The 16,335-nt window shown below is 44.2% G+C and overlaps 1 protein-coding gene across 2 annotated transcripts in view; it reads left to right on the plus strand.

The window, feature by feature from the left end:
• The first annotated feature begins 4,864 nt into the window (after positions 1-4,864).
• The window catches only part of BCL2 (BCL2 apoptosis regulator), a 172,333-nt gene continuing 160,862 nt past the window's right edge, over positions 4,865-16,335 (plus strand). Inside the window, exons 1-2 of one of the 2 annotated variants that reach the window (XM_037806266.1) lie at positions 4,865-6,055; positions 6,274-11,859. In XM_037806266.1, coding sequence (XP_037662194.1) covers positions 6,565-7,338 — 774 coding nt within the window. In that variant the 5' untranslated portion in view covers positions 4,865-6,055; positions 6,274-6,564 and the 3' untranslated portion in view covers positions 7,339-11,859. Of the gene's footprint in view, positions 6,056-6,273; positions 11,860-16,335 lie in introns of those variants that run through there. The other variant, XM_037806267.1, reaches the window with a different exon arrangement.

The raw sequence follows: 16,335 nt of genomic DNA on the forward strand, positions 1-16,335 counted from the left end.
TTTTCTGAAAAATTGCTTTTTTTGTAATGACACTGAAGCCAAACATGGACATCTTCCATAATGGTATCCTACCTCTGGTTTTTAAATAATTTTTGTAGGAAGTAATTTCAGAGTTAATATTGACATTCTGAGCTTTTATTTCAAATATATTCTGTGTTTGTGTGACTCTGACATGGGTTATGTGAGTAAAGGGGTAAGAAATGTGGAATTTAGTAAAACTTCTTAAGTAATTATGTTTTATACACAAATAAATGGATTCCCCATACTTTAAACTTAACAATGGGCTATCTCTATCAGTATGAAAGACAGAAAATTAGAGATGAGTGATATAAAAGAATATGCCTTAATATTTCTCACCCTGAAACAGAAAATTTTTTGATCACATTAAGTGACTTGTTGGACCTCTTTGGTGTACAAGTGTAACCATTCTTTAAATTTGAGTCATTTATATAACTACATAGCATATGTATCACTTCCATAATTTTCATATTTGGATGGTAAAGAAGAAAAAAAGATTATTTCTTGATTTCTGTTCTCTTGATAAAGTTTTTTTTAACTTATATATTTTACTCATTTACTCCATCTTTCCTCATTCACCATATATATTTGGAACACCTGTGAGCTCTGTAGTGATTCAGGCGCTGGGAATACAACTCTGCACAAAACGACCAGACCCTCCGACACGGAGACTACATTTTTCATTTCTTTCCACCCTCTGATGGGTCTCTGTGTCCTGTGGATCTCCAGGAGAAAAAGGAAACACCCCCCATTCCTTTCAGAGACTTGGGGCCTCTGAAATTGATGCCACGCATATTTGAATGCCATGCACTGTTCGGGGCTGGGAATGTACAGATAGTTTTGAATCTAGTGAGAAAAACATAGGCCAGAAATTGCCTTGTGTGTGACCCAACAATAGCTACAATTGAGGTGTCCTAACCAACACAGAAAACTTAATACATGCCAGTCACTGTTCTGAATGCTTTACGTGTTTGAACTCGTTTAAGTCACAACACATAAATAAATCCTAAGAGTAGACACTATTTATATCCCTGTGCTAACAATGATGAAATGGGTGCAGAGAGGTTAACAACCAGCCCAAGGTCACAGCCATTAGTGATGGAGCCTGGATTAAAACCCGTTTTCTCATTTCTGAGCTCCAAACCTCTGTATTAAACCCTTACTAGCAGCACAGGTGGAACCCAAAGGCTGCTGGCAAGGTTAGGGATGGTTTTGCAGAGCAGGGAGTTCTTGAGCTGAAACTTGAGCAATGAGTATGAATTTGCCAGGTGTAAAGGCTGGGTGCATATGAGAGGGATTGGCATATTTCAGGAACCACAAAAAATGAACACAGTTCCAAGAAGGGGATGTAGAAGGAAAGGGTGGGTGCTGAGGTGGTAGGGTTGGGCTGGATCATGTCATGAAAAGGAGATGGATTTGAGCAGAACTTTGAGCAGAAAATGAAAGGACCAGATTTTAGCTTTAGAAAGATGATATCCATTGAAGTTTAGTTCTAATGTTGCTGATCCCTTGGGCCTTGGAGTAAACACTCAATCCTCATTAGTTTGAAAGATACCATATTAATCTTGATTTTTCTGATTGCTTTCATCAGCAGTTAATATCTGGGAGATACTGTGCTTTATGCTAAATAGCTTAAAAGGATAAAAGTTAATTATTGCCAATAAGAATGTAAATTCTTTGCCTATTCCACCAATAGATGTATCTCATGTTGCTTGGTTCTGTTGCTGTAGCTTCAATGCAATGAGAACACTAGGCCTTTGGAAAATAAGAAACATAGGACAAGTTCCAATCCTTAGTTTATTTCACTTCAAATGCAAAATCTTTAATTTGCTAGGAAAAAATGTGCCACATGTGAATTTCCTATACTTTCTTTTGTAAAGCAAAAGCAAACATTATTTGCCTGCTCTTAAGCTTCCACAACAGAAGGATTCATATGTTGCATGCTGCTTAGTTTGATTGTTTACTGTTTAATTATACTAAACATATTTTGAGGGTTAGGACCCATGGTAAATTAGGTGGGTTTCTAAGTTAAACCAAAGTTCGTTGGTATAGATTTGGCAAGTGGCTTCAGGGCACACAGTGGGCTACTTGGACACCATCACTCCTACTGACCCCTACAGCAGAAGGTAGCTCTGGGGCACACATGAATCGAAAGCAGTATTTATCAATGGGGCTTTATGACGTTTGCTTACAAACTATTCAAACACTTTGGTCAAGAAGGTAGAGTGTGGCACTGCTCAGGGTAAGTTTATAATGTACTTGAAATTTGAAACTAGTATTTTGGATTGCTTATAGAGGTCTATGGGATCTCATTTTTTAAGCAGTTCATTTTTCTTTTATATGAATTGTATGGACTACTTGTTTTTACTCTCTCTGTTCCCTTTTGTTAATGGATTTATTTCCGCTTCAGTTTGCCTAAATGGTTTGGGGGTCATGTTTTATATTTTTAGCTTATTTTCCTATTAGCTATTCTCAGTTCCCTCTCAGTTGATGGTCTCTTTCTATCCTGATTTTAAATAAAAAGGTAAATGGTTGGGAAGATTCAATATATACCCATGTTGAACATTAGTATGTCCAGATTAGAATAATGGGAACATTCACATTGGTGATGGGTGAAAAGAACTTTCTAATTATACTGCTAAACATCAACCAGTAGGTGGCGAAAACTGGCAATAAAAAGCTTTTTGTTTGGCAGACTGGAGAATAAAAAAGAAAACAGGCCTTTCAGACTCTTAATACAACCTCCATTTCCTGCATCTTGTTCTTTTCTCCTCCTGGTGCCTCCCTAGTCTGAGAATCCAACCAGGCAAAGCTGGTCAAAGGGGTAGTCCCCTGGATCTAAAGGTGGAAGCACCTTGGAAAGAGAGAAGTCCACCGCTCGTACCTTTGGAAGGCTCTCGGTCACAGATCTAGCACCGGAACCCAGGACTGCCTGTGCTCCTTCTCCTGCTTCACCATGACCCAAAGACCAAGGAGTTAATGTTACGGACTTCTTAGAATACTTGCCCTTATGCTTTTAAGTGGATTCCAATAAGCATGGGATCTGAACAGAATGGGTTCACTCTTTGGATTGAAAGAGTATCCAGAACATCTGCAGGGAATATATAACCCTCAAAAGGACCGTGATGCAGACCTGTCCGGAGAGAGGTGTTTGGTTAGAGCCAAGATGCCACATAAGGAATTATTCTGGGAGGCTATACGGGAGCAAAAGAAGGGAAAAGAAAGAAGGGAGCTTTTCCTTTTCTGGGAATAAGAGGTGCGTTCCTTCTTGTCCCCTTTGCAGAAGTACAGTCTCTTTTTCCAGCTCTAGAGCCTCTCATTTTCTCACAAACATTAAGGCTTTTAACTCCTCAAGTAATTTTTGGGGTTTAAGACAAAGTTCTGAGAAGATCCAAATGAGTGTGTTTAAACTATAACGTAGAATTAGGACAGCATCCTACTATTTCTTTGAGAACAGATTCCAAGGTCATTGCCAGAACCCCTCTGGCCACTGCCAAGGGAGCAGAGTGGGCTTGGGCACAGCCCTAGGAGCAGGAAAGAGGTTCTTGCTTCATTCCTTCTCGCCTGGCTAAGAAGTTTGTACCAAGGCACCCGTTCCTATGTGCAAGCTGTGTGCACGCCGGCAGATTGGGGTGGTAAATGAAATGAAAATAATTTGGTGTGCTCATTTTGCTTAAGAATAAATATTTTTTTTTTAGACTAGGAATGAGACAAAATATCAGAGATGGTGCCAGAAGATATTTGCACACATTGTAATACTTATTTGTCATGTTTCTATGACACAATAACCAAGTGTCCCTATATATTTGTACTTGGGCCCTATTAAGCTGCTGTGCTTTTAGTAAACATGTATTTCTCAGTGCCTTATTTAATAATGAAACGTACTTGTTTGTCCTCTTGTCCTTTTCTCCTACGGGCCTTTCATACTGATTTATTTTAAAATGTGTGTATGTACGCATTTACATGTATGTATGTATGTGTACATACACATATATATAATTTGAGAAGCTGCAGCCCCCCAGGGTTAGCTGCTAGGCAAACGTGGAGGACTTTCGCAACCCACCGACTCCGGTGCTACGATTGCGGGCCTGGAAGCTGCCATGTCGCCCTTCACAGCGTCCAGCCCTCACCCAGTGCCCAAATCCTTAGGAACAGAGGGTGAACGTTGACCCAACTCTTTCAAAGCCCTTGCTATCCACTACTTGCCCCTTCACTGGCCCGCCGCGGTTGGGTCTGGCCTTTGTCACAGATGGTGTCTTCAGGTTGAAGACGCGCTGGAGGTGGGTGGGTGGGTGTGGGTCTGGGTGTGTGTCCGCGCGCACGCGCGCGCGGGTATATGTGCTGCGTGGGCAGCTAGGCAGCGACTTGAATGTAAACACGCTTCGGGGCTTCCCTCGCTAATGAACGTGCAGAGTCGCCTCTTCGCGGGAGGGTAGCGCTGGGGTCCCGCTGTTCCGGGGCAGCATCGGCCTCGGTGCTTCCCGGCGGCCGAGTGCTGGACACACGCACACACATATGCACACACACATGCACGCACGCACACGTTTGGAAAGGCTCAACGCGATTCCCCGGAGCCTCTCCCGGCTGGTTTCCATGGCGCGCCGCCCGGCCGCCCCCTCTGCGCTCTGCCGCGGCCCGGCCCGGCCTCGTGCTGTTTCCCGGGCGCCCCGGGCCCCGGCGTCCGCCCGGCCTGCGCTGCCCCGCCCGGAGGCCCCAGAGCGCGCGCCCGGCCGCCGCGGGCCCGAGGAGGCCCTACGCACACCCACTGCGCCGCGGCCGCCCGGGAGGCCTGTGCCGCCCGCGCCACCCACCGGCCGACCCCGCGGGCGGGCGGGCGGCGGCCCCGGGGGACGGCCGCGCGCGCCATGTGTCCGCGCCGCTCGGGGCCCGGGCGCGGGGCCTTGAACCCGGGCCCGGGCGTGGGGCGGCGGGGGCGGCCGGGCGGCTCCGCGGAGGGCTCTTTTCTTTCTTCTTTTTTTTGAATGAACCGTGTGACGTACGCACAGGAAACCAGGCGGTTTGAGAGGAGAATGAAGTAAGAGGCCAGACCCCCCGCCCGCGCCCGCCCCCTTCCTCCCCGCCCCCTCCCCCGCCCGCGCGCCCGCCCGCCCTCGGCGCTCCCGCCCCGCGCTCTCGGTTTCCCCGCCGAGCCGCCGCCGCCGCTGCCGCCGCTGCAAGTGAATGTGCCCGGGCTCCCGGAGCTTCCTGCCGGCGCGGCCGTCCCCGCTCGGAGCGGGCTGCGCGGCCGAACAGCGGGGGAGGCGGACGCCGCCGCCGCCGCGCGGGAGGAGGAGCAGGAGGAGAAAGGGTGCGCAGCCCGGAGGCGGGGTGCGCCGGTGGGGTGCAGCGGAAGAGGGGGTCCAGGGGGGAGAACTTCGTAGCAGTCATCCTTTTTAGGAAAAGAGGGAAAAAATAAAACCCTCCCCCGCCACCTCCTTCTCCCCACCCCTCGCGGCACCACACACAGCGCGGGCTTCTAGCGCTCGGCACCGGCGGGCCGGGCGCGTCCTGCCGTCATTTATCCAGCAGCTTTTTCGGAAAATGCATTTGCTGGTCGGACTTTAATCAGAAGAGGATTCCTGCTCCCCCACCGGCCCCGGCTCGTCCATCGTGCCCCCTCCCCCTGTCTCTCTCCCCTGGATGCGTGAGGCAGTCCCGTGGATGGGGAGCCGTGTCTGTGCCCGCGCGTGTATGTGCGTGTGTAAATTGCCGAGAGGGGGAAATCACAGGACTTCTGCAAATTCTGGACTGAAAATTGTAATTCAGCTGCCACCGCCGCCGCCTTTTCCTCTCGTGCTCTTGAGAGCTCCGATTGGGATTCCTACGGATTGACATTTCTGTGAAGCAGAAGTCTGCGATTCAATCTGGAAATTCTCCTCGTTTTTAGCCGCCTCCGACTCCGGGTTCATTTGCAAGTTTCCAAGCAGCTCTAACCAGAGAGTTCTGAAGATTGATGGGATGTTTGCCTTATGCATTTGTTTTGTCTTTGCAAAAAAGGAAACTTGACAGAGGATCATACTGTCCTTAAAAAATACAAGTAAGTTCTCTGCACAGGAAATCGGTTTAATGTAACTTTTAGAGGAAACATTTGCGATTTTAACTTTAAGTGCGGTAGTGTACGTTGAATTTCCAGGCAGTTTAATACAGTCTAGCCATGTAACTTGTAGTGTGTGTGCTCTGCTCGCACCCCGTGCATAAAGGAAAATGCACCTGATTTTGACTTATTAGTTTTCTTTTTTTTTTTTAATCTTTCAGCATCACGGAGGAAGTAGAGCGATATTAAACAATAATTAATGCTAATAACGTGCCTCAAGAAATAAAGACCCGAAAGGAATTTAAATCTAAAAATTTCCTGCATCTCATGCCAAGGGGGAAACACCAGAGTCAAGTGTTCCGCGTGGCTGAAGACACCCCCTCATCCAAGAATGCAAAGCACATCCAATAAAATAGCCGGATTATAACTATTCTTTTTTCCTTCGGGGTTGTGGGGTGGGAGCGGGGGCGAGAGGTGCCGTTGGTACCCGGCTGCTTGTCCTCGGGGGAAGGATGGCGCACGCTGGGAGAACAGGGTATGATAATCGGGAGATCGTGATGAAGTACATCCATTATAAGCTGTCGCAGAGGGGCTACGAGTGGGATGCCGGAGACGCGGGCGCCCTGTCCCCGGGGGCCGCCCCCGCGCCGGGCATCTTCTCCTCGCAGCCGGGGCGCGGCCCCCTGCGCGCTGCGCCCCGGGACCAGCCGGCCAGGACCTCGCCGCCGCCCCCGGCCGCCCCCGCCGCCGCCGCCGCGGGGCCTGCGCTCAGCCCGGTGCCACCTGTGGTCCACCTGACCCTGCGCCAGGCCGGCGATGACTTCTCTCGTCGCTACCGCCGCGACTTCGCCGAGATGTCGAGCCAGTTGCACCTGACCCCCTTCACCGCGAGGGGACGCTTCGCCACGGTGGTGGAGGAGCTCTTCAGGGACGGGGTGAACTGGGGGAGGATTGTGGCCTTCTTTGAGTTCGGTGGGGTCATGTGTGTGGAGAGCGTCAACCGGGAGATGTCGCCCCTGGTGGACAGCATCGCCCTGTGGATGACCGAGTACCTGAACCGGCACCTGCACACCTGGATCCAGGATAACGGAGGCTGGGTAGGTGCCTGTCTGCTTGAATGTGAGTCTGTGCTTGAGGGCCGAGGTCGGAGAGGCCGCGGTCGGTCGCAGTGTGGGTGGACTCCGGGGTCCAGCGGAGGCTGCCGAGCCGGTGAAGTGACATCGGGGTGGCTGCCTCCCTGCTGCCCTCCCTCCCTCTTCTCCTCTACCAGGCTTTCCCTTCTGTGACAAGCCCTTCCCGCCAAAAGTGTTTTCAAAGAGCCAGCATTTGCCGGCCGGTAGGATTTGGGGACAAACGGTATCCCGTCAGCGGTTCTCAAACTGTGGTCCAGGGATCCCCTTCATCACAGTTACCTGGCCTGGGTGGCTCATTGACTTTGGGGATTCCAGGGGCTGTGTCTGCCTGCTGAACCGGACCCCAGGACTGGGTCCCGGGATTTTGCATTTTAGACACACTCCCCTGGGGGACCCTTCTGTGTACTAGAAATTGAGAACCACCCAACTAGAAGATAATACTCCACCAGATCAAGGGGATACCTTTCTGACTCTCTTGATAAATTTACCTGGAAATGTTAGGTGTGTCTGTAAAGAGGTAAGTGGACATTCCAAATGCCGACGGTCGCTAGTGTAGAATGGGTGCTGCTTTCCCAGTGGTCGTTTTAGTGTGTCTTGAAGAACATTGGAATACAGATGCTCTACTTGATCTCATCGGCTGCATACTTGACATTCTATTTCTATAACTGGTGTATGATTTAAAAGTTTACTGGAGTTTTATATCTTTTACTTTTCACCACCTAGAATCCACGCCGTTTTGTGGTCTCTCTGCTAAAAGAAGCTTGCATCTCAGGTAGCTTATGAAAAGCATAGAACATTTTATTCTTACCTGTGTATTCTCCCTTGCCCTGCCTTTCGTTGACGTGATCGATGCCTGTAGTTTTGAAGAACACCTGTGAGATGAGCTTCCTATCATACCATTGTTTTCTCTGTTGTCTTTGGGGGAGGGATGCAGAGCTTGCAAGTCAAGGATTATAATTAAGAGCTGCATCTTTTATCCGCAGTTATTAATGTGTGAAAAGGTAATAGAAGAATAATTCTTGTCTGAAGTTATTTTAGGCCTTTTGTTTTAACTCCAGGAGTTATTGTTGAAAAAGGATGCAATTCAGTGCTTCCTTGTATAGTCTCTTGGGAGAATTACTAATGTTATTATTTTATCAGACCTCCTAGGAGCAAAAAGCCTAGAAATGAGCACACGTGGGTTGGATTTCAAAAAGTACATTACATGTTTTACTACGTTTTACAAAACGTGCTAATAACTAAGAGGCCAAAAAGAGAAAAGGTTAAAACAAGGAGATGACTGACATGAGAGTATCTGCAGCTATTTGATCAAAGCTGATGAAATATTGATGCCACTGTTGAATGTGTAAACGGTAAGATTAACTGAAATATCCCAGTTTAAGTCTCTAGCATTTAAATGCCCTTTGTGATTTGTTTGTTTGTTGAGACCCACATTATCAGATCTTTAGTAATTCTAGAAGCATTCACCAAAAGGTTTTTGAAAAGAGTATATTTGTTAAATATTTGGTCAGGTAGGCAGTTTTATTTTTAACCATTGTAACCAAAGAGGTAGGGACTTCCAGATTCCAAAAGGGTCATTTTAAAAACTAAATTAAAACTTATTTAATAGTTAAAGTCACAATTTTAAACTTTCTTTGCAGTTGAAAGAAATACAAGGTGGTAACTTGTCCTCTGTTAAGTAATTTGATAAAGGGGTGGGAAACCGAAACATATGTTTACTATGGAAACTGAGATACAATCTTGATCTTGTCATTCATTTGCAGTATATCAACATCTCATACAATTGAGGTTTCTTTTTAAGTGAAGGCTTACTTTTTCTCCTTTCAAAACAGAGTTTTTGTAGGAGAGCATATCTTTGTGGTCCACAGGTATCTGAGGTTGATAGATGTAGAGGCTAAGTTTTATGATGCCAAACCACAATGACATACTGTAGAACGTGATAAAAAAATTTCTGACAGAACCTCTTAAAGTAAAAGTAAATCACATAGGAGCACAAATGTATTAGTTTTCACAACAACACAGATCGATGACTATCTAGGAAACACTAAGGAATTAGGCAGGGAAAAAACTATGTAAGAGGAAATGCAATCATTTGTGGACACTTTGGAATAAAAGTGGTAGTATTTGAGTTTTAAATGTTTTGTCTATTATTTCCAGTATGCATTATTAGTCTAAATTTGTATTGTGGGGTTTGGCATATAGACAGCTTTTCCCCCAAATTTGGACCAGCCAGGGTTTCATCTCTAATGATATGGTGCATCTTACACTTTAAAGTGGTCTTGTGAACAATCGTTAAGTTTCAGAAGAGAGCTAGCAATTTTTTTCAGCATGTGGCAATGATCTGCATTCTCCCCAGACCTGATGGATCAGCTCCTGTACTGAACAGTATACTAATAATATACTAATGGGGGCTTTAGACCCAGAGTCACTTTTTTCTTTGCTGCTGCTGCAAAATCAGAACCTTCCTGAAGCTGAGGAAAACTGTTTGCATTTCATGTCCCATAACTTGGAGAAAGCTTGGAATGATGCCTCTGATAGACGGTCCTTGAAGCCTACAAATTAAATAAAGACTAAAGAGATTGAGTGTAGAGTGAAGTGTGGCTTTATTCCTGTCAGAATAAGGTATTGTTGTATCCAGAAAAAGGCTGAGGGAAGAGCAAGAGAGCAGCTGTTCTAGAAACTAAGACCTTATTGCTGCTCAAAGTGTGGTTCTTGGGCGTCACCTGGGAGCTTCCTAAAAATGTAGAATCTCAGACCCCACCTCATACCCACCACATTAGAATCTGTGGTTAACAGGATCCCCAGGTGATTTGTGTGCACATTCAGGTTAGAGAAGTGCTGGCTAAGATACTCGATTCGTGGTCTACTTGATTTTTTAGGAAGAATGATAACCTGGGATGGAAGCCTGCATTGTCCCTTTCTAGCAGCCCCCCGAGTATTTCCCAGATGTTCACTAGGGTGGTCTGATAGATTGGAATGAAGGAGAGATGAGGTAAATTCAGATAAACCTGTCTTCTCAGGGATGTTTTTCATAGTATCTCTATAGTTTGTTTTGGCATCACTGGCTTCATTAAAGTAAGACAGCTTTTCTACTCCAATTAAAGGCAGAAGGTTTAGCTGTTTTAATTGCTCTATTATTATTTTACCCCCTCCTAACATGGTTTAATTCTGTAAATGAGTTTAGTGGCCTTGAGACTACTTTGGGACAAAGGGTCTCTTGCAAGCAAAGGGTTGAAATATGGGCAAGTTTGGTGAGTGAAAATTGTTAGCACCCTCCGCACTGAGAAATGTGGTAACATTCAGCCTCACGTCTTAAAAGAGTGAGATGTGGACTACTTAAAAAATGAGATGGTTCAAACAGGAGATTGTTTGGCTTCATTCTGTTGACCAGATGGTGGTGCGACTTGTTTTGTTTTGTTTTGGTCTTTTAGACTTGGTTGTTTAGGAAGATAGGAACTTCTCTGTAGATGTTAGCTTCCTTTTTATTAGTCAACAAGCAGTTCTACCACTGCTCTTTCCTGAGTGCAGTCCACGGCCAGCAAAACATTTGATAAACTGGAAAGCAATACCATTCTCATGCCAGTGTAAAAATTGTGTGAAAGAGCATCATTTTTACAGTGGCTGAGTATTAGCTGCTTGTGGCCACTTTTGGCAGCAAAATGATAGGGTTAAAAATAGCTTGACGATGATCCAATCTTAAATAATATCTTGAATGATGAACTTTCCTTGGGAAAGTGCATCTTTCTGCCTGTTAAGAATCACATGACCCCTTTCAATAATTTATTTTGTAGAAAAAAATACATGATTGCATCTAGCGTTTTTGGTCATGCGCTGTTGACTGACTGTATTTCTGGACCTTCACAAAGTTTTATAGTTTACCCAATCCTCTTTTCAGGCCCTTTGTTGTAATTTAATGGTGGTTGAAAACATAACTGCCTTTTGCGCATCCTGTTACTTTTGGTTGTGCTCTCCAGTGAGAACTAGTGGCTCTTTTTTAGCAATCCATGTTTGGGCTGGTCCATTTTAGATTGCTTAAATGTCATTAGGCTACACACACCAGCAGGTAACAGAAGGCCACAGATTGGGGGAAAAAAAAATAAAAGCCAAACTCTTGCACCTTTTCATTATCTCTGCTCGCAGTCCTGATCAGCTTTTTGAGGGGCTGATAAACGTGCTTGTAAAGCAGGTGTGTGGGTGCTGCAAGCGTTGTTGGTCTGCTCCCCACTTGGCACACAACCCACCATTGCCAGGGACACTCATGGTGTCTCAGCAATAGTTTCGCCATGCAGTATTTCAGCAGAAGCACATTTGTACCTGAAAGCAGCACTGTCTTTGTAGTGCACAGGTAGAAAATCTCCACCCCCATCCACTCCCCACCCTGGGATGTATTGTGTCTGAGGTTCAAAGGTTCTGCTAAACCTTTCTAAGGTAATCTAATATCACCTTATTCAGGTATAGCAGTAACCTCTTAGTCTGTTTGCCCTTTCTCCCCAATCATATATATATATAGGAGACCACTCACTGAGTTTACTTCACTAGGAAGTTTTCCTTTCATTCCTCTTGGTTTGGTTCCAACAGAATTAGAGTTTGTTCTCTAAAGGAGATTAATGATGAAAATCATTCAAGGACTGGGTCAGTTATTCAGCAGACCTGAATGTGCGGCTCATGTGCGTCAGGCCCTGGGTTGGGTTGGGGACACGGTTGGGGGTGGGTGGGTAAGGGGAGCTTTGCCCCTGACCTGGATGATCTCACAGGCCGGTACCGTGCATGACGGGTAAACTGATAGTTACCACGCAGATCCAAAAGTGTGGTCCTAGATCCTCAGAGGATACAGAAAAGAAAAGAATTAAACTAAGTATATATTATTTTGCATACACTTCAATCTTTGTTTAAAGAAGTTATTTCTAACCATCTGGCTATTCCTATATACATTAGGCCTGATTTAAATGGGGAGGAGGGGATGTAGGTAACTTTAAAAATACTGTATAATCTAGACTTGTGCTTAAGAGAACTGAAAAGCAGGGGGAGTTCCCTGTGTTGAATATTTACCCACCAAGCACTCCTTAGGCACGTTGAAAAGACTTAATAAACACTAGTCCACAGTTTTAAAAGTTTCATTAACTCTTTTTTAAGTAAAAGAGAATTGAAGCTATGATTAGAATGATTAGAACATCTTATTTTTTGAAGAACTGTCTTTCTTAAATAAATTCTTGTATACGGAAAAATACTAAGTGGGTTTTGAACCAGAACAAGAACTTTTCTTTTGGGGGGGAAAAAAAAAAACCCTTCGTTTTGTTTTGTTTTTCGGTTGTAGTACTGTTCTGCTTATCAAGAGGCTTCTCTTCTGAAATGTTATTCACTGAAATTCATAGACCAGGTAACATTTATGTTCCTAAAGAGCAGGCAGTTTATCTTCTAACTTCTTGCACTTGTGGTCTTCTTCCTTTAAATGGAGACTATAAAACTTTTAAAATTTCAATGAAGCCATTTGCATTTTTAGAAGTATTTGTGCAGGTGGCTGCTGGCTGTTCTGATATATGCCGATTTCTATAGTGCCAACACTATTTGACTGCTTTTTATTTGCTAAATGAAAGATAAATCCACCTGTCCTCCAGTGAGAACGATTACTGAGTGATCGCTCCCAACTCTCCAGAGCCACTTGGGCTTTCTCAAAGGTGCCTCCCACCTCCACATCTTCGCCCACCTGCATCGTCATCCTGCCCACTCCTGGTTAACTTCCAACAGGTGAAGGGGAGGATTCACCTGAAAGAAATGGCAGAGGATATAAGGGAACAGAAGAGGGGTTTAACTAAAACTAGAATATAACTCCCACTCTAATCTGGCTCCAGGCAGCAGGACAAGCAGAAATTCTGCCAACACATACTAGCCTTTCCCTGCAGAGATCATTAAATCCAACCCTGTGCAGGAAAAGGATCATATCTGCAGGCAGAATTTTCACCTGCTCTGATCCCTGTAGTGCAAGATCTTAGTGGTGGTTATACTCGAGCCTTAGATAAATTTTGACTAAAGTAAAAGAGCTGAGAGTCAAGACTACTTCCCCAAATGCCATCTTAAACATGGTAGCAGGGAATCTCCCCAACATGCTGGTATGACCAATTATAGCCATATACTGAGAGTTACTTGGGTGATATTCTTGAGTGAATAACCAAATTCCACAGGAGGTTAACTACAGAAGGTGCCTTCTCGTCACACTGCACATGGCATGTGACTCAGTGGGAAACTACAGTATTTGGAAAATTTGTCTTTCTATTCTTCTTGTTTTGCCTTCAGAATTTCAGGGATAGAACCATATTCCATTTTTAGTTAATAATCAGCTCATCAGCTCTCTGGGGCTTCAATGTCATGAGTCAGAAGCTTATGACCGACTCCACTCTGTTCTTTATTATGTCTCCTGAAAACAACACAAGGACCCACAGTGTCAAGTGAGCTTTAATTTTTCGAGGGAGATTTTTCCATTGAGGCCAATATATCTTTTCTCGTGACAGTTCCAATTGCTATATTTCTGTTTCTAACTGTCTTGTCTTAAGCTGCCCAGGAGTATGGAGAGTTGATGGATTTTAAGGCTTGGAGCACAAAACATGGGATAAGTGTTCCATGTTGTCTTTACTTGACTTCTTCCAGCTCTTCTTAGTAGATGGCTGGCATTTCTTCTGCCTTACAACACAATGAATCTTATGTATGGGTATCAACTCTGAAATTGGAACACAGCTGCCTTAAAATTAAAAAATATGTATGTGGGACAGATACTTAGGCCTCTTAATTCAATGTCTGTTTGATATATGTAGCCTTCTTACAATTATTGTAGGAACAAAATAAATTACAAATCGTATCATCAGCCTTAGGTATTGATTTTTGGGATAAACAAACAAACAAACAAACAAACCAAGCCATAGAGGATATTGGCACTTATAGGTCTAAAATTTCAGGATTATCTCCTAGCCATTTCCTTTATGGATTCTGGCCAGTATCTGTGTGTGTGTGTGTGTGTGTGTGATACACTGAAAACTCTGAAAGAGGTGTTTTGAGGTATTTTATAACAAAATTACTAAGTACAGTGAGACAAAGCCACTTACTAAATAGTAAAGTGGCAGTAAAAGAAGAACACTATTTGAAGATGTCTTAATTAAGGAACATGAGCAATTATTTACAAAACTTAACCTGGGTTCCTAGAAAGCAGGACAGTGATGGAAACATGAAGGGTTATAAGGATCTTGTTAGTTAATACAGCATGCACACTGAATTTTTTCATTGAAAAATCATGTTGAGTATCTATTATGTGCAAAGCTCTATGGTAGGTGTTAAGTAAAAGGTGTGTAAGATCACTTTGCTGTCAAGGAATTTATCAACCGGTGGTGGTACTAAGACATGTATGAAAATTAACATAATCTGTGACAATTTTCGGTGGACAGAGAGATCTGATCCAGCTAGAAAGGGATTCATAAAAGTTTCACACGGGATAATTTTTGAGACAAGATAGGGAGCACAGATAGATGTGGGGAGAGGGCATGTCAGGTGACGGGACTGGAGGAGTCAGAGCAGGCAGGATGAATGGGGCACGTTTGAGGAACCTTGAGTCTGACTTGCCAGGAGCATAGAGATTTTGCATGAGATAAGACTGTAGTTGGAGATCGTCTCACTCGGGTGGTAAGGTGAGTGTTTGTATTTGACTTGGTCAATGGTAAAAGGCTGTCGAAAGGGTTCAGTTACTAGGTGGAATGTGTGAGTTTATGGAGGAGATGATGATTGTGGCTGGACAGTGGGAGACCGGGAAGACATTTGAACCATAGTTGTAGAGCCATGCACAGAAATCATGGGACAGGTGTGGGAGATGTGCACAAGTAGAACTAAAGGTCCAGCGACAGGTTGAAATTGAGGAATGTTGGGAGGGAAAGAATCTGGAGGACTCCTGTCATGCCAGTCGGCTTAAAACAATGATGTCATCTTTGAGAGAGCAAGGGTAGATAAGAACAGGTGCTGTTTTGTGGGGTAGATATGATGACCTTAATTTTGGACATTGTCAACTTGAGCTGCCAATGGGATATCCAAGAAGAAATGCCCAGTGAGCTGCTGGATAGAAGGATCTGGAGCTCAAGAGAAAGGTTGAGGCTGGAACACACAATATGCCTTTTTCCTCAAAACCCTGTGGATTTTCCCCCTTTCTTCTTTCATTTCCAAGAGTGGTCCTACATGCCACTCCTGTTTCTACTTTCTTTTATTCCTGCTGTCTGCTTATCACCTTTCCCCAAAAGTTCTCTGTAAATTTCTGGGGATTAGGTTAAGGTGATTGACTGGAACTTTAGTGTTCAAGGCTTCACTCCCAAATACCAGTTTTCCTACTTAAAAAAGAATTTAATTTGAGTCAAATTAGATTTGATTCAGTATCCTTTTAGTGCCCTCCATTTGTGGCTCTACATCTTTCAAATCAAGGAGTTATTCTTCCCGGGGAGTTTCTTATTTAGTAAATTATTTTTCCTATTCAATTCAACCCCAGCACCCAGCACAGTAGAGAGGAGGTACACACAGTGATCATTTACTGAATTAATAGAGTAATAAATCCATTTGTGTTGGAGACACTTTGTGCATCTAACTCATCCTAACCAGCTAATGTTCTCCCACTCCCCTTATTATATAGTACATGGGGGATGGGAGGGGGGTGTCCCAAGTGTCCCATAGGTTCACTAGCATTTACTAGAAATGAAGAAAGAAAATACCTGTTAGGTATTTTGATTTCAACCTTCATCATGGAATTTAAATTAAAGTCTGTTACATGGACCTGAAAGGAAATCTAGATTTTGCTCTATATTAAATATTCAACATTTATTAATCCTTAATGGTAATATTAGACCCTTTACTGTTGATGGTCACCTTATATCTGTTTACACGAAGAATGTAGACATCTACATCTGTGTGCATAGTTCTCATTCCTTATGTGTCATATCTTCAACCTAATCCAGTCTGTGAAAGTCTTGAAGTCTGAGATTCTTCATCACCTTATCATTAAAGAAAGCAGGGCCTGTCCAATGTTCTCACCGTGGGAAAAGGTGGTTTTTCCTGTGATCACTGTTGTAGCTTAAATATAAAAGGACTGCTGCATGAAAGTCACAAGGATAAATGATCCCCATTGTCCTT

This window comes from Choloepus didactylus, chromosome 16 (assembly GCF_015220235.1).
Source record: "Choloepus didactylus isolate mChoDid1 chromosome 16, mChoDid1.pri, whole genome shotgun sequence".
Lineage (NCBI taxonomy): Eukaryota > Metazoa > Chordata > Mammalia > Pilosa > Megalonychidae > Choloepus > Choloepus didactylus.